This window comes from Calliphora vicina, chromosome 2 (genome assembly GCF_958450345.1).
Source record: "Calliphora vicina chromosome 2, idCalVici1.1, whole genome shotgun sequence".
NCBI classification, from domain to species: domain Eukaryota; kingdom Metazoa; phylum Arthropoda; class Insecta; order Diptera; family Calliphoridae; genus Calliphora; species Calliphora vicina.
This window is the reverse complement of record NC_088781.1, coordinates 123,784,900-123,809,855: the sequence shown is the minus strand read 5'-3', so window position 1 is coordinate 123,809,855 and position 24,956 is coordinate 123,784,900. Positions and strand designations below refer to the sequence as shown.

The following is a 24,956-nucleotide window of genomic DNA, read 5'->3' as shown; positions in this document are numbered from 1 at the left end:
TGGCCTTGAATTCTCACTGACTTAGGACCGTGTATGCTTAATTTCATGTTTCTAAGTCCATTGTTATAGAAAATTAAAAAAGTACCATTATAATAAAAAAAAAAAAGTATGATCGGTCAAGCCCGACCATATAATACCCTACACTAAGTAAAAGAGCAATAATTTATATTTTTGAGGGATTTTCGGAAGTGGGCCTTATATGGGGGCTATGTCCAATTATGGACCGATCACCATGAAATTAGGTCGTGTGATTTATGTCTACAAAGTTTACTATGTTGTATTTTGTGAGTATACCAACATTTTTAAGCGATTTATGCACGTTAAAGTGATTTTCGGAAGCGGGTCTATATGGGAGCTATGACTAATTATGGACCGATCATAACAAAATTTGGTGACATGAATTTTGTGTATATAAAACTTATTTGGAGCGCAATTTGTGGAGATACATTTATAAATTAAACATTTATGACCGATAAAGTCCAATTTCGGAAGGACATTTGTTTGGGGGCTAGGTGAAATAATGGACCGATTTCAGCCAGTTCCAATAGGCATGGTTATTGGGCATAAAAAATAATATGTACCAAATTTGATCGAAATATCTTCAAAATTGCGACCTGTACTCTGTGCACAAGGTTTATATGGACAGCCAGCCAGCCGACCAGACGGACGGACGGACATTGTTTAATCGACTCAGAAAGTGATTCTATGTCGATCGGAAACTTTAAGGTGTTAGACTAATATTTTTGGGCGTTACAGACATCTGTACAAACGCATTATACCCTCCCCACTATGTTGGTGTAGGGTATAAAAAGTACCATGAAGTATCCTCTTGAATTTTCACTCACATAGGACCACATACGCTTAATTTCATGTTTCTAAGTCCATTATTATAGAAAATTCAAAAAGTAACATTATAATATAGAAAAAGTACCAAAAAGCAGCCACGTGTGGATTCCCACCCACTCGGGCTCATGTAAGCTATATTTCACGTTTCTAGGTTCATTGGTGAAGAAATTACAAAAACTACCATTCGATTAAAGAAAAAGTACCAAATAGTCTACCCCTAAAATTCACACTCACATAGGACCATATATGCTTAATTTCATGTTTCTAAGTCCATTGTCATATAAAATTCAAAAAGTAACATTAGACGAATAAAAAAGTACCTATAGTTCAGTTCTCACATTTTGGTACCTAAATATTGTACCCTATGCCTAACACAAACATCACTTAGATACAAATCAGCTTACTTTAATGTCGATAAGTGAAATAATTTAAAATATTAAAAAAGTACAATTAGAAAAGAGAAAAGTACCAATTTCCCTTTTCTTCCTCGAACACCCCTCAAGTTCGAACTTTAAAAGGTACCAAAATACCGTTTTTACCCGTTTTCTCCCCTAAATGTTTCGAATTACGAAAAAGTACGAAACACCTTTCAGCTTATTTTTTAAATGGAGTAACATGCAAATTTAAGTTGTTTTGTATCTTTATTAGTTTTGAAGATATAAGGTTACCGAATTTACCCGTTTTTACCCTTTTTTAGCCCCTAAACGTTCGATTTTCCAAAAATCCCTTCTTATCGGATCGTTTTGGGGAGGGAAGAACCCACAGTTAAAATTTCGTGGTTCTAGCTTTAGCTGTTTGGGCTGTGCGATGATGAATCAGTCAGTCAGTAACGTTACTCTTTTATATATATAGATTTAAAATATTTACCCATAAATTGTTATAAAATATAAAACATTTGATTGTGTAATATAAAATACTTGCTTTAGATTATGTATATTAGATTATATATATTACATATAAATGATTTCTTAAAAAATACAGATTTTTCAATGATTGGAAAAAATATCTGTATGAAGAACTATCTCAAAGATTTTAAAGATATAGAAAATCAGAATAAAAGCGAATTACATCAAACTACATATATCCTTTCATTTATCGAACGAATACTGAGTTATTCAAAAACTCTTTCATTAGCTATAATAATTTGATATAGACAAAACACATTTTTGATGAGTTTTGACAGACTCTTAAAAACCTTTAATACCATTTTCAATTCTAAAGAAATGTACATTTTTGCAAAGAAGACACAATTAATATTATTTTACATCTAAAAATTAAAGTTTTCACGCATCAATAACACTGTGTGTATTGTCATGGAAATATAACCATATACGTATACCACTATGTGATAAAAGACCAAAAAAAAAAAATACCCGTGTCTCCCAGTTTTGCCCCAAGTAATGCACTTTTTTTATGTGGACCCAAAGGTTTGGGGCCTCGGTGTCATTTTTGCAAAAAAGTAATCATTTTCTCAGGCTCATATCTAGCAAACCGTTCAGAATATCATAAAGAACAAAAATTTTAAATATATAAAATCACAAAAACTTCACCTTCAAGATCAAAATCTCAAAAAACTTTAAAAAAAGTATTTTTTTACATTTTTTCCCTGTTCAGTTCCATATGTAGCAAACCGTTCAAAATTCAAGGAAACAATCAACTACAAAAACGTACCTAAGATCTCAAACAACTCACACGATCACGCACCGACCACAGTAGCATAGGCAGAGCAGCACCTGAATCAAGGAAAGCAGCACACAATGTAAAAACGCCACGACACTCACATGGAGTCATTACTCAGCGCGAAGTCAACGAGAGCTCTGCGGTGAAAGTAATAGAGAAAGTGCTAGAGCATATTTCGCACACAACATTGGCAACAAGAGCTACAACTTTGCCTCACAGAATAAATCAAAGCTTTAAAGGGTTTGCAAGATATGAGCCTGAGAAAATGACCACTTTTTCAAAATTGACACTGAGGTCCCAAATCTTTGGGGGCCAATAAAAAAGTGCATGACTTAAGGGAAAAACTGGGAGACACGGGTCTTTTTTTTTTTGGTCTTTTATCACGTAGTGTTGTCCGCATATGGTTACATTTTCGTGTTGCACTGTGTAACTAATTATTATTTGATACCAAAAGGGATATAAAATTCATATTATTTCGAACCTATATAAATAAAAGTTTTTTCAACGAAATTTAAAAAATTTGAAATTAAAGAATTTCTAGGCATTTTTTCTAATATTTAATTTCAGAGTATTTCTTTGGGTTGTTTATTCACAATTTTGTAATCTTTATCCCTTAAATACATGATTTTTATTTTTAGTTTTCTATAAAATACCATATATTTATTATACCCTACACTAGCATAGTGGGGAGGGTATTATGCGTTTGTGCAGATGTGTGTAACGCCCAAAAATATTGGTCTAACATCTACCTTAAAGTATACCAATCGACTTAGAATCACTTTCCGAGGCGATTAAACGATGTCTGTCCGTCTGGCTGTCCATGTAAACCTTGAGCGCAGAGTACAGGTCGCAATTTTGAAGATATTTCGATCAAATTTGGTACATATAATTTTTTCGGCCCAAGGACGAAACCTATTGAAACTGGATGAAATCGGTCCATTATTTCACCTAGCCCCCATACAAATGTCCTCTCGAAATTGGACTTTATCGGTCAGAAATGGTTAAATCATATAGGTATCTACACAAATTCCTCTTCAAATAAGGTTTATGTACACAAAGTTCATGTCACCAAATTTTGTTACGATCGGTCCATAATTGGTCATAGCTCCCATATATGGCCCACTACCGAAAATTACTCAAAAATATAAATTATTGAAATTTTAAAAGAAAAATGTTTTTGCTCTTTTACTTAATGTAGGGTATGATATGGTCGGGCTTGATCGACCATACTTTCTTACTTGTTTATTCTTGTATATGATGAAAATCGAAAATTGACTGAAAATATTTTTCATTTTTTTTCTTAATACACGAACGTCATTCAGTGTGGAAAATGAAAAAAGTGGAAATAAATCTGTTACTTATTCCGCTCTTGAAATGATTTAATTTTTTTAATTTGGTATTCAAATACTAAACAGGGGCGTAACATTAATGCTTCAAAGTGGGCTATCACGGGTAAATGAAAAACTAAAAATGATGCCAAATTTTTGTAGTCGATCCGATTTGAAAGACATGTATATATGAATCTACAAGAAGAGATCTACAAACATTGCTGTATCTATTCTAATTTACGAGATGTATGTAGCCCTCATGTATGTAGAATCTACAAGAAGAGATCTACAAACATTGCTGTATCTATTCTAATTTACGAGATCTTTGCATTTGGAAATTAAAAAGGCAGTTTCTTTTACCTACTTAAGTCTATATTTTTGCTAAATTCAGATTCAAATCACTCCCGATTATTTTCAAATATATATTGTTTAAAAATAAAGCTTTTGATTAAATGAAATTAAACTACCAGCAATTTTAAATCTCAGGAGCATTTCAAATCTAAAAAGTTTAAAATAAGAGCAACCCTATTACAGAGATTATAAGTAGCAAACATTTGTGACTACCTGCATTAATTATTCTAGCAAAATTTGTGTATATTTTATTTATGTTAAAATATACTAAACTAATTATACATTATTGGTTCTTGACCACTGAGGCGCATGCAACACAATTAATTAATGTTTTAAATATTAATCATGCAAACTAATTATGTTGAATATTAATGATTTTCAACAAAAACACACGACTACACAATGTATTTACATAGAAATTTTAAAACTAATTATATGATTGACGTAAATAGAAAAAGGAAATATGATTGTGATTAAAATGAAGGACATTTAGAAAGTTCTTTTAGTTCAAGGTGTAAATTTTCAAATCATAAACTTTACAGAGGCTAAAGCTTGGTTAAATAGAATAATAAACTTCCTTAGTACTCTTTTAACTCTTAAGTCAATATTTTCTTTCTTAATTGTTTGAAACTTTGACCACATGTTGTTGAATCATGATTCTTGTTAATTGACACAGCTTCAAATATATTTGTACTTGTTATTTAAAATTTACCTTATTATCTAATAATTATATTTTATTAATCTCCTTTAAATCTTATTCTCATCCTTACAGCTGATCCCAAATTTACATATCCCATAGCAAATGTTACCGCCTCTGTGGGACGTGATGCATTTTTAACTTGTGTCGTACAAGATTTAGGTTCATATAAGGTAAGTCCAAAATAATACCTTTAAAATGGCAAAATATTTTTTGTTAATCTTAATACTTTTTACATAATAAAATAACATTTTAATTAATCTAAGTACTTAAGTAAGCTGCTTTAATCTTAAAAATAACAAAAAAAAAAACATAAAACACAACTGCACAAAAAGTTTGTTTAGTAGACAAAGGCTGAAAAGACCTTTTTTGAGAAGGGATTTCCCATCTCACGTGCAACATTTGAAAAATCTAACTTTATGTAGAAACATCATGTGAAACAGAAGGCCACAAAACAAAGTAAAATAAAGATGAGGAGTGAAAAAAAGACAAAATACCAACCATTAAATATGACCATCATACACGAAGGAGAACAAAGACAACGAATGTTAAGGGAAAGTGCATAATGAGACCAACTAAACAAGTTTTTAATTTAAGCATTCAACCATGTATTATCTTAACTACCCCAAAGAGCACAACAGATAGATTTGAACGATTTCAATGATATTTACGATAGTTATAGTCTTCTCTGTTAAAACCAAAGCTGTAATGGTCAGGCTAGTATTCGGACCATAGGGTGACGACTTTATTCTTCAGTATTTCACCCCCAATTGCGTTTCCAAGTAGGTACGACTGGGTTGGATCTGGACAGCTGTTTGAAGGACGTGAAGTCACTGATATGTCCAGGATGGAATCTGGCACTAGAGACATAGATTATGTAGTAGCTGAGGACATCAAAGTGTCATACAGTCTACTACACAGAAAAAAATTACGACAAATAAATTGTCATATTAATTACCATATTCGTCAATACAATTATTTTTTTAATTGGAGGTTAAAGCTCCTACATGTCGCTACTATAGATGGATCTTCGATAGATTCCGAACCAAACCTGGTGTAGTAGGACGGATTGCAGGGTTTCCAGGGCTATTTGGCAAAAGTTGTATGCAAAGGCAACTAGAATACTAACCGAGTTGAAGAGGAGTCAAATCTCTAGAATCATAAAAACATTAATTAAAAAAAATATTAAAAATATAAAATAGATGATGTTTGCATGTTAAGAACATTAAATATTTGGTGTATGACTTAAAACTGCAGGCTTTACAGTAGATGGCGTATCTTTTGAACGAGGTTTTTGTTTGTAATAACTTATATTTATGTCATTTTGAAAAATACATATCTGTCATTTATTCTCACATAGTTTTGACATTTTGCTTCGAAAATGTCAAATGTTTTACCAACAAAGCGAATAAGGGAAGATTTTCTTTACTTTTTTAATATGAAAAAAATGCTGAAAAATTACACCGGCTTAGAAGTAGTGATTTTGACATGGAAGACAAGGTTCGCCCAGGCCAACCAAAAAAAGTTTGAAGACCAAGAATTGGAGGCATTACTTCATCGACGCTGTAGTAAAAGCTAACAGAAGCTTGTAAAATTATTGGGAACTACTCAAGCAGCAATTTCAAAAAGTTTTCGTGCAGCAGGTTTCATTCAAAAGCAGGGAAATTGGGTACCATACGAATTTGAAGCCGAGAGACTTTAAAATACGATTTTGCATGTTTGAAATAATTTTTGAACGCTATAAAAAAACAAGTAAGAAAATGTGGTCATTCAATACCCTACACGAAGTAGGTAATTGAGAAAAAACATTTTTCTTTTAAAATTTCAATAATTTCTATTCGTGAGTTATTTCCGGAAGTGGGCCTTGTATGGGAGCTGTAACCAATTATGGACCGATCACCATGAAATTAGGTCGTGTGTTTTATATCTATATGAAAGTTATTTATGATGAACTTTGTATGTATTTCAAAATTTTTAAGAGATTTATGCACTTTAAAGTGATTTTCGGAAGCGAGTCTTATATGGCAGCTATGATTAATTATGGACCGATCATAATAAAATTTGCTGACATGAATTTTGTATATATAAAACTTACTTGGAGCGGAGTTTGTGTAGATACATATATAAATTAAATATATATGACCGATAAACTACAGTTTCGGGAAGACATTTGTATGGGGGCTACGTGAAATAATGGCTCCATTTCAGCCAGTTTCAACGAGCTTTGTCCTTGGGCCAAAAAAGTTATATGTACCAAATTCTATCGAAATATTTTTAAAATTGCGACCTGTACTTTGCGCACAAGGTTTACAGCCAGACGGACGGACGTACGGACATCGTTTAATCGACTCAGAAAATGATTCCGAATCTTAACTTAATCTTACTTAAAGGTGGGTGATAGACTAATATTTTTGGTTATAACAAACAACAAATCCAATATACCCTCTCCACTAAGGTGGTGTTGGGTATAAAAATCATTTTAGCACCATATCATTCCCAGTTTAAGAGATCGTATGTGAAGCCCGGTCAACCAGCCGAATCAATATCAAAGCCAAATATCCATGGCGCTAAGGTATTGATCTGTATTTGGTGGGAACAAAAGGGTTATAAATATTAAGAGCTGCTGAAATCTGATCAGACCATTACTGATTCGTTTGAAGAATAAGAATATGCGGAAAGACATGAGTGATGAGAAAAAAGTGCGTACTAAAATTATTAGGAAAGCAGTCCGGTTTGCTTAGTACTCGGACTATTTGGTACGAAAAGTTAAAAACAATGCAGGTTTAAAACCATACAAGACTCCAAAAGTTCCTGAAATGAATTCTGCTAGAAAGTTAGAGGCCAAAGGCGGAGAATGGAAATTGAAGTCAAATTTTATACAAAAAATATACCTGCTGCATAAAGGATGACGAAGCTTACGTATTGCAAATTTTTCGCAGCTTCCGGGTCAATATTTTTATGTTGCTGATTCTCGAGGGAATGTTGTAGAAAAGTTTAGGACCCAGAAAATTTTCCCAAAAAATTCTTGGCATGGCAAGCATATATGCAGTTACAGCAAAAGAAGCCATATATTTGATACAAAGGGTTCTATAAATACCGATTGATTAGAACTACAAAAATAATATTTTTTTTAAATTGTAAAAATTTCATTTTTATTAACATATATGTATGTATGTTAAGATTTTTTCAATCTCAGTCCTTAGATTTTGTTTAAACTTTATAGTTGTTAAGTGTTTAATTTTCCAAAATTTGTGATGTTTTTAAACAACAGAAAATTATATGATTTTTTTTTTGTTGTTTACTATTTTAATACCTACGTTTAGAGTTAATATTGTCTAAGGATCGGTTAAGCCGAGCCTCCGAGTCGTGAAATGGTAGGACATTGTAACAATATGACATGATATGAGGCCTTGTGTATCGATCAAATATGTAGGAGTTTTTAATTATTATTGACTGTATAAAAACCTATCTTAAGAGTTAATATTTCACTATATAAATGACAAATATTTGACGAAAAAGACGTAACCACTAAATAAAATATATTTGAATTCTTTTATTTACTTAAAAAATTTATTTCACTTTGGACGATTCAAAACAAAATATTTAGTTTTATTTTATTTGATGCTGTTTGTTCTTACAAAACAATTGTAAGAGTAAACATGTCAAACAAATTTGTGCTAAAAAAGTGGTTACGCTTTTTTGAGCAAATATTGAACTGTAAAGAAACCTACGTTTAGAGTTAATACTGAACTATATTAGGACTTATTAGAGCTGATATTGGTCTGTGTAAAGATCTACGTTTTTAGTTAGTATTGCACTAAATAAAAACCTACATTTGGAACTAATATAGGATTGTATAAGGACATACTATTAAAGCCAAATTTTAATTGTATAAAAGCCTATTAAAGGAAATTTAAAATATATTGCAATATCTTAGAATTTAGTTGGTCCCATTATTTCTGATGTTTTGTTTTATAATCAAGGGCTTTTTTACAATTCTATAGACACCCATATACTTGTTGTACAATATTTGTGCAAATATATATATGCTGAGAGTTATATGAAATATGAAAAACCATAAAATAATAATTTAAACATACTAATAAGTAATTATACCCTTGAGCCTGCTCGATTATCATTTAAGGGCTTAATTGTGAATCACATTTATTTATATGATATGGCTGTATGTTTGTATGATGAAGTGTACAAAAGATTATATAGAAATTGTGGGCTGTCTCGCACCAACACATTTAACATTTAACAAATAATGAAAACAAAAACAAATTATGCTTAATAAATCCCAAGTAGCAGCAAATAATAACATAGGAGTTAACAGCAGGAGTTGGATAACAGGAAAAATTAAGGCTTTACTTTATTATTTCATATTAAACACTTCAATACTCGTATTTGTTTTCATACAAAACAATAACATCAACACAGGAGCTAAGCAAGCTTCAATGAGCATATACTTTCATACAAACACATTGATTCAATCACCACCATCATCATCATCATCAGCAGCAGCAATAACTGGGAGCTTCCTCTGCTTTTATACTTTCTACCATTTTTATACCCTTCACCTTCGTGAGAAGGGTATATATAAGTTTGTCATTCCGTTTGTAATTTCTACATTTTTCATTTCCGACCCTATAAAGTATATATATTCTGGATCCTTATAGATAGCGGAGTCGATTAAGCCATGTCCGTCTGTCTGTCTGTCTGTCTGTCTGTCTGTCTGTCTGTCTGTCTGTCTGTCTGTCTGTCTGTCTGTCTGTCTGTCTGTCTGTCTGTCTGTCCGTCTGTCTGTCTGTCTGTCTGTCTGTTGAAATCAGTTTTCTGAAGACCCCAGATATCTTCGGGATCCAAATCTTCAATAATTCTGTCAGACATGCTTTCGAGAATTTTGCTATTTAAAATCAGCAAAATCGGTCCACAAATGGCTGAGATATGAGGAAAAAACCAAGACAACCTCGATTTTTGACCTATTTTTTTACCTATATCTGGATTACTAAGACATTAATATAGACAATATGGATATCTAATGATAGATATTTCAAAGACATTTGCAACGACGTATATAAGACCATAGTAAGTTGGACCTACAATGGGTCAAAATCGGGAAAAAAATTTTGAACCCGAATTTTTAAAAAAAAAAAAAAAATTGAAAAAACAAAAAAAAAATTTTTAAAATTTGAAAAAAAAAATTGAAAACAAAAAATTTTTAAAATTTAAAAAAAAAAAAAATTTTTAATTTAAAAAAAAAAAATTAAAATAACAATCGGAAAATTTTTTTTTTCAAAAAATTCAAAAAACAACAAAATTAAATTTTGTTTACCTAAAAATATTTAAAATTTTTAAGTATAATTTGGTGAAGGGTATATAAGATTCGGCACAGCCGAATATAGCACTCTTACTTGTTTTGTTGTTGTTTTGTTTGTGGACTTTTTGTTTAAGGTGAGAATTATAAACATTTATGCCGGTCTATTAAGTTTCATTTTGTTGTGTTTTTTTTTGCTTTTTTTTGGTCCGCCTGTTCGTTTGTTGTATATGTTTAAAAGGTTTTCCTGTTGTTCTCTTTTTCCCTGTTTGTATTCGTTTCTTTATTTATACATTTCTGCTCGTATCATTGTGGTTTTATCTTTCATGTGTGTGCATTAAGGTGGCCCTTAATGCGAAATAGATTAAACTTAAATTCAAAAAAAGTTTGAGTAAAATCCAAGCAATTTTTAGAAACAGCAAATCACAACATTCTAAAATTAGTCACATTGAAATATTGCCTCAGGTTTCCCGAATTGTTGACCCTGGAAATCACCTCTATTTGTCCCGTGCGAATGTTTGTTTTTTTTTGGTAATTATCTTGAAAACGTATAATTTCCCAAAATACATCATATCACCAATTACTTATATGGCTAATTAAGAACTATAAATTAAACCTATTGTGCACATGGAAATCCGTTTTATGTCACGTTCGTCATAATGGAATTGCCCGAATGTAACATTTTTGGATTTGAGATGAATTTTTATATTTTTTTTTATTACCAAAGAAATATAATCCTAGAAAACCTATTTTTAAGTGGGATTTTTTTCAACATTTAATATTTTGAAAACAATTATAATTGCTGCCTTGGAAAATTCTCAACCCAGGTATAAAAGGGCATTGAAAGTTATGAATACGGAAATTTGGAATTTCCGTATTCATAACTTTGTAGTTTGAACCGAAATATTTTTTTTAAATTTTTTGCAATTTCTATTTAAACAGATATTGAAAATTTAGGATTTGAGATACTATGAAATTTTATAATTTTTTTGGTATCAAGTTATACTGAATTATCAACGTCATAAAATGTTTATTTATTATAGGCTGTATGACTTAATATTATGAAATATTAAGAACGCTCTCTTTGATACGTTTCACCTTGAGACAGAGTATCCGAAATTGGCTTGATTCGTTCTTGGCCACACAAGATAAGCAGTTCTTTTGGCTCGGAATCCATATGTTGTCAGAAAGATGGGAAGAGGTCATTACTAACAATGGCCAATACTTTGAATAAATTTATATTGTTTTACAAATATTTCAAAATAAAAATAAAATTTTAAAAATTCAAGCATGCTTAAGTCATATACCCCAAAACTAATACAAATCCTGCTTTTAATTGCAATTTTGAAAAATTCTGATCCCAGAAGTAAAAAAGTTAACAATGACCTTGAAATTGAAAATTTAGAAATCGGAAACTACCAACCCAAAGAAACAATTCGAAATTAAATACTTGAAAATAGGCTATGAAATTTGTGATCAAAATTAGTCATAGCTCCCATATAGACCCGCTTCCGAAAATCACTTTAGCGTGCATAAATCGCTTATAAACGTTGGTATACACACAAAATTCAACATAATTAACTTTCATATAGACATATATTACACGGCCTAATTTCATGGTGATCGGTCCATAATTGGTCATAGCTCCCATATAAGGCCCACTTCCGAAAATCACTCAAAAATATAAATTATTGAAATTTTAAAAGAAAAATGTTTTTGCTCTTTTACTTAGTGTAGGGTTTTAATCCACATTTAGCATTTATTAGAACCTAGAAAATTTTTTTAGATTTTTTGAACTTTTGTTTTAAAAAAAAATTTTAAATTTAAAATTCGGTTTTTCTTTTTATATTAGCAAACATTTATTTATGATATTTAAACATCTATGGGTAAATGAAATACAAAAATTATGTTTAAGTGGGACTTTTTCAAAATTTAATTTTTAAAATTTTTTTCGCCAAACGTTATACGATTATGCTAAAATTTTCAGTATTATGTTTCTAAACAACGGAAAACTATTTTATACTTTAAGATCATTGAAAATCGAAAAAGTCCAATCTATAGGGGCCACCCTAGTGTATACTGTTGTACATGAATAGATCTGTGTGTTGATGTTCATGTATTGTATTGAGTATTAACACTGTTGGATAACATCTGTAGCTCATTCCCAAAGATATTTGTGTTTTTTTTTTTTCGTAAGCAGAAAAGTGTCGAAATATAGCAGTGTAATTAGTTCATGATTACTTGTTTCTGCCAAGAGAATTGCTTCAGTTTTCAAGAAGACTATATTAAACTAAATCAATATACCCTACATCACATAGTGGGAATAATTAATTTCTTAGTCGATTAAACAATGTCCGCCCATTTGTCCGTCATACTGGCTGTCCAAGTAAACCTTGGTATCCACATAGTATTCAACAAAATTAAGTTTCATATAGACATAAATCACAGGACTTAAATTTATGGCGATCGGTCGTTATTTTATTATAGCTCCCATATAAAGACCACTTCAGAAAATCACTCACGAAATTTTTTTTTTAAATATAAACGAACTTTTATTTTACCCTGTGTGGGGTTTAATAGGCCATACTTTCTTACTTGTTACAAGATCAGGGAATTTTCGATACATGAATCAATCATTTTCAAATCCTGAAAAGCTTATTCTACACTAACTTAAAAGGAACTTTCAAAATTCATTTCATTCATTTACAATTCTCTACATTGTCGGTCAAAAAATGCAATGATAAAGAACTTATTTAATTGATTTTAGTGGACTTTTGTCACTAAATTAAAATCAGCTATAACAATTTCCTGTGCTACTATTCCCATCTCTACTATTACACTTCTCATTTCCTCTATCCATTGTTGGGTTTTTTTTGTTTGCTGTTATTGCTGGTATGTCCGCATACATAGTCTGTATCATGGCGAACAATCATTTTCATCTGTACAAATTGAAAATATATTGAGTGGGGATTTTCAGTTGTATTGTGTTCCAGTTGTTTTATGTTCTGTTGTGATTTTTATCAAATGCTTTAGTTAGTTAACTGTGGCATTTGATTTAGCCATGTTTTTTTAATACCGTTTATTGGTTCTTTTGATGGTTTTCTGGTATGTGTAGGTACTTTTAGTTAATACAAAAATCATGGTTATTGTTAATATACATACTAGGGAGGCGCTTGTCTAAAAGTCTTCTCCCTCATCTTGAAATCAAATGATAAGAGGGCCGCTTTGGTTTGTGGCTTATTCGTACATACCAGCTACTTAAGAAACCCCAACAATATAAAATCTAATGGGGTTAGTTCACACGATCTCTCTGGCTAGATCACAGCACCTCCTCCTGAGATGACCATGCCCTCAAATCACTCGTGCAGAATGTCCAATGTGGCATGAGCTATGTACTGCCATCATGTTGAAACCACATGTCGTTAGTGTCATCTAATTTAGGGCAAAATAAGTTGGTAATCTTCGCCTGTAGTGCTAGCCGCTGACGGCAATGCGAAATCGACTGCCTCGGATTCTCCTGCATGCTTATACGAATGCGGCAGATCTTGCGTTTCTTCGCCGTACGGGCGTTGATACTTAGTGTACTAAATCAGTACACTCAAGTTTATCCACCACACTGCGAATAGTCCTCTCGGTAGGCATGGTTGCGATTTCGAAGTGCGGAGAATTCCAAAGATGAAATCACTCAATTTCAAACGGGCCGCTATGTTAGCAGTAATAAAGAAATTTGGCACATTTTTTCATTTGTCATTCATCAAAGACATCCGACTGTTGTTCATTTAACCGTACATCTAGAAAATGGTGTACTTTACTGTGGATAATGTATTACAAGGAGTTGTTCGACCGCCATCTACAACATTGATCAGATTTTTTAAATCTGCTGGAATGATGAATTTGCCCGAACGCTGCTATACTCCGAAATGACAAGATATTATTTGGAATCAATAGTCAATGAAATTTCAACGGCGGAAAAAAATAAATCCAGTTCCACGTTTATTTTCCACCGACACATTAGGTCGCATTTACACAGTTCATCCAAGAAAGGATGAGTGTTTCTATTTGCGTTTGCTATTAGTTAACGTTCGTGGACCAACATCATTCCAAGATTTCTTTATGTGACACATAAAGAATAACACTCATTGGGAATAAACATTCGGAAATGCTGTCAAATGCTCATCAAATACGAAAATTGTTTTCGATAATTATCACAAAATGCTTCCCATCCAATCCGACTGATTTGTGGAGCAAATACAAAAATGCCATGTGTCCACCAAATCCAAATTTGCAACAGAGCGAGGAAATTTACAACGAAGCTTTGATATTAATTGAGAACATGTGCTTGATGATGTCAAACAAGGTATTATCTCAGTTAGGCAGCTCACAATCGTCCGATGCACCACGCATTTAATCAAGAGTTGCGAGGCGAAAAAAAATATGAATGTGATGCCTTGAGGGAATGAGGAAAAACTTTTTTGATCGCGTTGTTGGAAGGCGGTCGCACTGCTCATGCAGCACTCAAGTTGCCATTGAATATGCAAATCAATGAAAATCCATACATGCTAAATTTCCAAAACAGCGCGATGGTCAAAGTTTTACAACAAAGCAAACTGATCGCTTGAGATGAGTGTACAATTGCGCTTAAAAAGTCTTTGGAGGCATTAGACAAAACGTTTGAAGATTTATGAAACAATCAAAGCCGGTTTGGTGGTACGATGATTCTGTTGGCAGGTGATTTTAGGAAAACATTGCCAGTGATTCCACGGTCAATGCCATCCGATGAATTTAATGCATATTTGAAGTCATCCGTTTTGTGGAAACACGACAAGAAAATCAATTTGAATGTGAACATGAGTGTCGAGCGACATTGCTAGACATTGGCAGCTGAATTTTGCTTCCCGTCGCTTTCTGCCAATTCACCGAATCAAAATCGGAATTCAGCTGAAAGGTGTTTCCAAACATTGCATGAAATTACAAAAATCATTCTGGGAAAAACATTGAATTTTAAGATTCAAAGTGAAATTGCTGTCGAATTGCTGTCGAATTGAGGACGTGGATGTCGTTTGATTCCATTACTTTCCAAGGTGCTGTCGTCAAGTATCCAACCTATTTTTTAAACTAGAATTAATTACCCGCATTACTACCTGACAATCGCCAACTGAAAGTTGGATAATTAATGCCATTGAAGCAACAATACTTAAAGGAAAGTACAAAGGAGAAGATGTTTTTATTTTAAACGATTGCAGTTTCCGGTACAGCTTGCATTCGCAATGGCAATTAACAAATGCTTCTCTCATGGTCAATTGTATGTCGCCCGTTCCCGTGTCGGAACACAATCAGCATTCCAATTACTACCAGAGAGAGCGTTATGCATAGATCGAAGCAAATAGTAGTCAGATGGGTACGGTCTTGACTGTTAAGATGGTGAGCAAAACTTCCCAACCACTTTATTCTAAATAGTTTTTAACAGGTATTGCAACATGTGGCCGAGTGTTGTTATGATGCAATATTACAGTTTCATGTCTAGCCGCATATTCTGGGTGTTTTTCGGCGAATGGTCGGTTCAAACGACTCAATTGTGTTTGGTTCCCTGTGATGGTCTGGACAGATTTCAGCAGCTCCCACATAATAGAGAGCATTGCCTTAGCGCCATGTATATTTGGTTTGGTGTCGATTCTGCTAGTATCCAAATTCCATGCTTTTGGATGAATTCTGCAGCTCGCAAACGGGTTAAAATTGCTGCTGGAGTAGCTCCCAATATATTGCAAGCCCTTGGTAAGTTTTACAAGAAACTTCATGGAGTAATGCCTTTAATTTTGGATCTTCAAACTTTTTTTGGCTGGCCTGGCCAATATTTGGCTTCCGTGTCAAACTCACGACTTCTGAATCCATCTCTCTCACGTTGTAGATGATGAAACGCATTCACTGCTTTAAATTTAATAGCTATACTTTCGCACTGTAAACTATTTACCTCATTACTACATTTACTGCAGTTTTGACATGAATTATCTCTTCAGTGACATGCAAATATTCCTGATTGAAAGAGAGAGTGTATTTAAAGAAAGTGTGTAAAAAAAACAACAACGATAGCATGTAAATGTTGCAATATATTTATGTAAGTAAATCTGTAAGTGTAAAACTATAGTGTGAGTTTGAATATTAAACAACCTTCATAAACAGTTACACTTATTACTTATTGTTTGTGAATTATGTATTTATTGTTGTTATTAGTCGTTTTTTGTTGCCTTCACTACCAGTAAAAGTAAAAACCTACACGCATTTTACACTCGTACCCTGACATGTAATGTGTGCATATTTTTTTTCTTTCTAAATTTTATGGCCCTAAACAGAAGACATTGTTTGTATCGAATAAAAAAAACTGCGTGTCTTTTAGTAGCTTTAAACACGCACAAATGATTAATTGTACAATTATAGTAAATTTATTTGCGATAAATCAGTCTGCTACATCAGTTAAGATATTAGTATGTATTTTATTTGTTCAAAAATATGGGTGGTTAAATTCAAATGTAAATTAAATTATGATATCCGGTTGTGTCAGATTTAAGACGATATTTCCCCATCCATCCATATATATGTAGGTAGAAAGCCTTAAAAATGATAATGATAATAATTCAAATTGAATCACCACAAACACTACTACTTATTTGCTACATCTCATAACATATTATTCTTTGTTTCAATAAAATGTCTCAGTAAGAAAGCACTGTAATGTAATACGTTAGTTTTGAAAATCGGTTATTTTTAGATCCGTAATTGATATTGCTCTGAAATCTTTTGTATATTATTGGTAATTTAGTAGTCCAACTACCAAGTCCATTGGGTCCAAAACTACGAACCATACTTTTAAGAAAACAGCAGCAGTTTTGAAATTCCTATAACTCGGAAATTATAAGATATGAATACCACACACAATCGCTTTCCCAAAATATAAAAATCTTTGAAATCGGATGGGAAACAAAAAACCAGCATGTGTATAGCAGATTTATTTCCAAAAAAAAATTGATTCTACCCCAATGTGCGGTGTTAAATCGCATGATCATGATAGCCAATTGACATCAGAATTTGTTCTGGAAATCTTTGTTGCAATAAATCGATTGGTATATGCTCGGTGTAGCGCCGTCTTTCTGAAACCACATGTCCACATTCATGCCATCCAGTTGAGGCCAAAAAAACTCCATTATCATGTATTCACAGTCACTGTAATTTCAGCCTCATCTTCAAAAATGTAAGGTCCAATCAGCCGCCTGACAAAAATCCGCTCAAGACAATTGCTCGTTGTGGTTGCATTTGTTTGCATGAGGAACTTCTGAGTCCCAAATTCGACAATGTTGTGTATTAACGAAACCATTCAGATGGAAATGCGCTTCATCGGGGTATATGAATTCATTACCAATTGAACGAATTGTCGGCGCTTTCCATGGTCTGCTGGTTTGAGCTCCTGAGTATGCTGAATTTTGTATGCATGAAGGTGCAGTTCTTTTGTCAAAATTCGCTTCGTAGTGCTTTGTGGAATTTGAATTGTTAACCCATTCCTGCCTAATGGGTATTTAAATACCCAAAAAAGTGACGACAGTAAAAAAAATTCTAGCGAGAGCCATATTATAGATACGACTTCAACTTGCGTTTTTATTTAGAAGAAGAGATTGATTAGCCCAGAAAAAATTAAAAAAATATTTTTTTTTACTTTTTGACTTTATCTTCCGTATAGGTAAAATGGTGATTTTTTCTATGTCGGAAAATGCTCGGGAAAAGCGTTGGCAAATAAAGGAAAATGCGAAAAGCCAAAAACACACGGCGGATTTAGACAGCTTTAGACATCCCATCTATAATGTAAAAAAGTAAAAAGTAGTTTGTAAACACACTTGCTACACACACTGTGTATAATGTAAATGGGTATTTAAATACCCAACAGACCTTAATGAGTTCCAAATATAACAAATGTTTCCATATCAAAAAAATTTATTTTATCGTAAATAAAAAGCAAATTTGTATTTTTTTATTTATTTAATTAAAATTATAAATTATTTAGCCTTTAAAACTTTAGATTTATCTGGAGCTGCTCCATTGTGGTAGTGGTGGATGTAAATTCACCTGGCACTTCTAACATCCATATTCGGTTTTCCATTGTAATGTGGACAACGATGACGAGTGGATAATTTTCCGATTAAATGATCAATGCGATCATACCTAAGCCCCATTTATGCCCCGGAAGTCAGCATTTTCCCGGGATTTTAATGATTTGATTTCACCATACCTCTACTCGGAAATCAAATTACGACATTTGGGACTTTGATATTTGCGACAAAGACAATGTAGCTTCCATGCATTTCTTTCACTCGACCGCATTTCCTCATTACAATTTTGCGAGTCACGTTTTGTTCGTCGTGCAACAATTGCACATAGTCATTTAATTTCTCATTGTCTTTAATGGCATCGATATCATCAGATGGAATTATATTGTTATCAACAGTATCTGGTTGTTCGCAAACAAATTTTCTTCTGCATCAGACCAATTTTCAATACTGTCTTGCAATTCGGCAGTAGTAAGGATTTTCTGATGACGAATCATTTTTATAAATGATTTTTTTTACGCCTATGACTGTTTCGTACTAGATTAAAGAAGCAGGTTACATTTTATCTTTAATCTAGTACGAAACTGTCGTAGTCGTAAAACACATACGCCAACCACGATAAGGGTGAATATAACAAATATTCCAATTTTTCACTTTTTATAGTTATATTGTTTGCTTTTTTACACAGAGATACACTTTTACAATTTGCTTTACTAAGATAACTATTTTTAAAATATTCAAAAAAATATCTCTTTAAAGCCTGTTGGGTATTTAAATACCCATGTCCTATCCCGGGTATGTAACGAGGTAAAAATTTTTTTTCATTCCAAACAACTTCTACGAGCCACCAGGTACATTTTTAAAAATTTAGTTAAAATCGTACTAGCGGATCTATGGTCAGGCATTAATGGGTTAAGAACGATGCCGAATTGATATTTTCGGATTTTTGGAGACACTATCTCCAACAATTATTTGCACAAAATGGTTTTAAAAGTGTCGTATATATAAATAGCTTTCGATTAAGTGCATTGCAAATTTTAACCCGTTTTTGATAACTTATCGCTCTACCCTTTTTACATTATTGCAATAAATATAATACCGTTACTTACAATAATTGCGTGTATGTGAATGCATAAGTTATATACTACGTTTGTATTTACCCAGCAGTTAAGCAAGTAGTCAATGTATCTCTTATAGACAGTCATTTTTAATCATGTCTGATCACTTGGCTGACTCCAATTTATATATTTTGGGTGATAGAATTCGATTGGTTGCTTTATGCATCATATGTAATATAGCATGAAGTCAATTGTCACTTAAGTATCTCTAAATAATCTAGAGTGTAGTCATGTTTATTTCATACTGGACTTAATTTTGATTAATTCGAACAAACTGGTCTTATACCAATTGTGTTGATATAATTATCATACAGTTAACATTCCATATAAACTTGCATGAGGTCAATTGTCTCTTTAGTATCTCTAAGTATCCTATAGTGTAGTCACTTTAAGTAGTCAATGTATTCCTTATAGACAGTAATTTTTAATAATGTCTGATCACTTGGCTGACTCCAATTTATATACTTTGGGTGAGAGAATTCAATTGGTTACTTTATACATCCCATGTAAGATGTCACTTTAGTACCTCTAAGTAATCTAGAGTGTAGTCACGTTTATTTCGTACTGCATTTATTTATTATTAATTCTGATTTTATACCAATTGTGTTGATATAATTCTCATTCAGTTTATTTTGTTTTTGCCTTAGTATAATGACATCCCAGTAACCTTGCATGAAGTCAATTGTCACTTTAGTGTCTATAAGTAACCTATAGTGCAGTCACTTTAACCCATAAATGCATGATTTTTACTTTTATTTTTCTATAAAGTATCAAAAATTTGTATTTGTTATATTTCCTATAGCTTTAATTTGATTTAGAATTTCTTTAGCTGATTTTGCTGAAGGAGAATCTGAATTAGTATCAAGCTTATATTTGTCTAAAATTTAGTGGAACTGGAATGTAGACATTTGGCAACAATATGCATTTAAGGGTTAAACGTTTACTTTGCACTTTAGAATATTTTTTATACTCACCAGAAGTTATCCATTGGAGAGTTGTGAGTGGAAGGTTTGTTTACTAGCAATCGGTTATGGGACTGTCTGCGAGATGTCTTTTTAACTGGCTCTTTGAGGTCAATTTGACATGTTAAAATAACTGGTTATGTAGCTGATCAAGTAACTAGTTAGGTAGCTAGTAGGGTAACTAACTCTATGTAAGCGGTATGTGAATTCAATGTATTGACTACTTTCGATTAGCTACCCGACAGTCTTATTGTAATCAAAAAGGTGTCAATGAAAGTGTTAAAATAACTAGTCATATAACTTCTTATGAAACTACTTGTCACTTGTTTGGGACAGTCTTCGAGAGCTGTTGGGTACTTATAAGTGTCAACTAAGTATAGCAGTTCAGTTTATGCTGGTAATGTATGTCAGCGAGGTTAGGTCAAGCAAGGCGTTTGACAAAATAGTTAAATCCTTTTTACAACCTCTTAAAATAGGCCAATAATAAGAGAAAGTGAGATAATTAAACACTTTCCTAATAAAATTTTATACTATTGTTATTTTCAAAAAATTATTATTTTCTTTCATTCCAGGTAGCGTGGCTGAGGGTAGACACTCAAACAATATTAACCATACAAAATCATGTCATTACGAAAAATCAACGTATTGGTATAACGAATTCAGAACACAAAACCTGGACAATGCGTATTAAGGATATAAAGGAGAGTGATAAAGGCTGGTATATGTGTCAAATAAATACGGATCCAATGAAATCACAAATGGGTTACTTAGATGTAGTGGGTAAGTTGTAATTTAAAATTTCTCCGTTTAATGAAATCAGTTAAGCTAAATTTAAATCTCAAGAAAATCTTGCCTAAAAGTATGTACTACTTTTAAAGACATTTAATTATCTATATATATAAAAGAGTAAAGTTACTGACTGACTGAATGAATCATCAGCTAGAATCATGAAATTTTAACTGTGGGTTCCTCCCTCCCCAAAACGATCCACTAAGAAGGGATTTTTGGAAATTCGAACGTTTAGGGGGTAAAAACGAACCTTTTAGGGGAGAAAACGGGTAAAAACTGTATGTTGGTACTTTTTTTGGCACCCTATGTATCTATTAAAAACATAAACATATAAAGAAATTTTAAATCGCATTCTTTACTTATCAAAAAATAAAAAATATAAGTTTGGTACTTTTTGGAAATTCGAACCCTTAAGGGATAAAAATTGTGCATATTTTTGGTACTTTTTCATAAAATATGTTTTTCTATAATTTGACATAGACATTCGAATATTTTACTATGAGCTCCCACCACGATACAGAAAATTATTTTAATAATATTTTACCACCGCAATGGGGATAGAAAAGGTACCAAAAAGAGGATAAAATCGGGAAAATACATCTTATTGCAAATTATTAAGCCAATTTTGATAATTTTTTTAACATTGGTTCCTGGATTCATACAAAAATTAACTAACAGGTTGTTATTTGGATATTGAGTGCCATGGTGTATTTTACGCCAAATCCGGGTAAACAGTTTGGTACTTTTTTTAAAACATATTCATTATTGAGCACATTAACACAGATTTTAATCGATTGAGACATGTCTGTAGCATAAACAACTTTTGCAAAATGGAAATTTTTAAATTTCAAACTTGAGGGGTGTTCAAGGAGGAAAAGGGAAATTGGTACTTTTCTCCTAATGGTACCTTTTTAATATTTTAATTATTTCACTTATCGACATTAAAGTTAGCTGATATGTATCTGAGTGAAGTTAGTGTTAGAAATAAGGGATTATATTTAGGTACCAAAATGTGAGAACTGAACTATAGGTACTTTTTCATTCTTCTAATGGTACTTTTTGAATTTTCTATTACAATGGACTTAGAAACATGAAATTAAGCATATATAGTTCTAAGGGAGTGAGAATTCTAGGGGGAGACTTTTTGGTACTTTTTCTTTATTCGAATGGTACTTTTTGTAATTTCTTCACCAATGAACCTAGAAACATGAAATAAAGCTTACATGGGTCCGAGTGGGTGGGAATCCACAAGTGGCTGCTTTTTTGGTACTTTTTCAATATTCTAATGATACTTTTTGAATTTTCTATAATAATGGATATGAAATTAAGCGTATATGGTCCTAATTGAGTGAAAATTCAAGCGGATACTTCATGGTACTTTTTTTATTATAACGGTACTTTTTTAATTTTCTATAATAATGGACTTATTACTTTTAGTAATTTCTTCACCAATGAATTTAGAAACATGAAATATAGATTATATGGACCCGAGTGAGCGGGAGACTTAATAGTACTATTTCTTTCTTCTAATTGGGGTAGCGAAGCGCACCGGGTCAGCTAGTATTCAATAAATTATTGGCCAACGTTTTACAAATCCTACAATTAGCCTTTATAACTCCATATACTTGACATTTAAAGCCCAAACTGTTGTAAATAATAAAAATTTCAATATATTCTCATATATGTATATGTAGCCTATACAATTATGACAGTGTTAAACTTATTAAATTTCATTTCTTATTTCAGTTTCACAGCAGGTATTAACCATATACTACACAGTATAAGCAATTTCTTTTTTTTTCATTATTAATTGTTACCATAATTGCCACTAAAATTAAATGTGTGTATTTTTGTTCATGTTTTATTTTGCCACTCTCTGTTTTTTTTTTTTCTTATTTAACCTCAAAACTGTGGTTAATTTTTTATATGCAACAAAAAGAAAACAACAACAATATTTTAAAATTAACTATATTTATTTTCATTGTTATTTTTCCCCATTGCTATTTTCGCTCGATCGACTATTATTTTGTCTGCCATACCGTTATGACATTCCTTTTTCACTTCCTGTGATATCCGGCGTTTTGTTGTTGACCATAGTATTTTTGTTGTTGTAGTTGTTGCTGCCACATTTGTTTAAATTTCTTTATTATTATTTTATATACATATTCATTATTATGATTCAGCCAGTTACTCTCTCTACCCCCGAGGTCTGTTGATAGACTCGTTATTTAATATGAAACTGGCAGCTAAATGGTTGGCAAAGTGTCAACATGTGTTGAGTGTTTAATAAATTAAATCACATATTTTTTCCGCAGTTTTGTTTTTCGCTTTTAACAAAAATTAATTCATAAAAGTTGTTATATATTTTGTATATTTTATATTTGCTGAATTGTCTGGTCTATATAAAATATTAAGAATATTCATTAAATGAAGACAGTTTTAAAATTAGCAGCTGCCAAAATATAGTTTATATTGGAGAGGGTTGTCTGGCTTTATGACTTGTGTAATAATTGTTTTAATGCAGAACTGTGTTAAAGAAATCAGATAAATGCAAATAATTAATTGAAATAAATTATTAAGTTCACGGAAAAATCACTAGTTAGTCTAAAAATTAACATAATTATTTTCATAAATATGGACAGACTAAAGTGGGCCCTGGTGAGCTTTGAACAAGCTGATCTTCAGCGCAATGTGGAACTGAACATACCCTGAATGGCTAGGATATATTCATCCTGTTTAATGGTCCTATATACCGGAGTCCTGAACCAGGTACACAGTTGTCGTCATCGAGGGGAGCGAAAGCTTCTCTTTTTGGAACCTTGGAGTACATTCCAATAATAAATTATTCCACATTATATCCTGGATTATAATAATAATCCTCAATTGTACCGGGATTTCAGTAAGGAATAAATCCACGTTTGATCATGGATTTCAGTAAGGAATAAATCCACGTTTGATCATGGATTTCAGTAAGGAATAAATCCACGTTTGATCATGGATTTCAGTAAGGAATAAATCCACGTTTGATCATGGATTTCAGTAAGGAATAAATCCACGTTTGATCATGGATTTCAGTAAGGAATAAATCCACGTTTGATCATGGATTTCAGTAAGGAATAAATCCACGTTTGATCATGGATTTCAGTAAGGAATAAATCCACGTTTGATCATGGATTTCAGTAAGGAATATATCCACGTTTGATCATGGATTTCAGAAAGGAATAAATCCACGTTTGATCATGGATTTCAATATGAAATTAATCCACATTTGATTTTGTATTTCAATAGGAAATTATAAAGTGTTTATCCAGTGAATAACACTGTGACCCAAAAAGTATTAATATATGGAAGGTGTATTGTATTTTGGCCTTGAACTTCGTAAATTCATCTAATTTTGCCACAATTGATCCAAGATTTCAATAAGAAATAAATCCTAGATTTTAATAAGGAATGCATCCACAATTGATCCTCGATTTCAATAAGAAATGAATAATTGTTTGTGGATTTCAATAAGAAATTTGTTCCTGGATTTTAGTAAGAACTGAATCCGCATTTGAGTTTAGTTTTCAATTAGAAATGACTCCACAATGGTTCCTGGATTTCAATAAGAAATAAATCCACATGTGATTAGGATTTCAATAAGAAATAAATCAACATTTGCATTTAGATTTCAATAAGAAATTAATCCACAATTGATCCTTGATTTCAATAAGAAATGAGTCAACATTTGACTTAGGATTTTCCAAAAAAAAATAATCAACGTTTTATTTAGCGTTTG

The 24,956-nt window shown here is 32.1% G+C and overlaps 1 protein-coding gene across 1 annotated transcript in view; it reads left to right on the top strand.

Moving 5' to 3' along the window:
* Positions 1 to 24,956, top strand: part of DIP-eta (Dpr-interacting protein eta) — a 58,532-nt gene that overhangs the window by 1,606 nt on the left and 31,970 nt on the right. The window contains exons 2-3 of the mRNA XM_065500357.1: positions 4,978 to 5,075; positions 20,962 to 21,169. Coding sequence (XP_065356429.1) covers positions 4,978 to 5,075; positions 20,962 to 21,169 — 306 coding nt within the window. The remainder of the gene's footprint in view (positions 1 to 4,977; positions 5,076 to 20,961; positions 21,170 to 24,956) is intronic.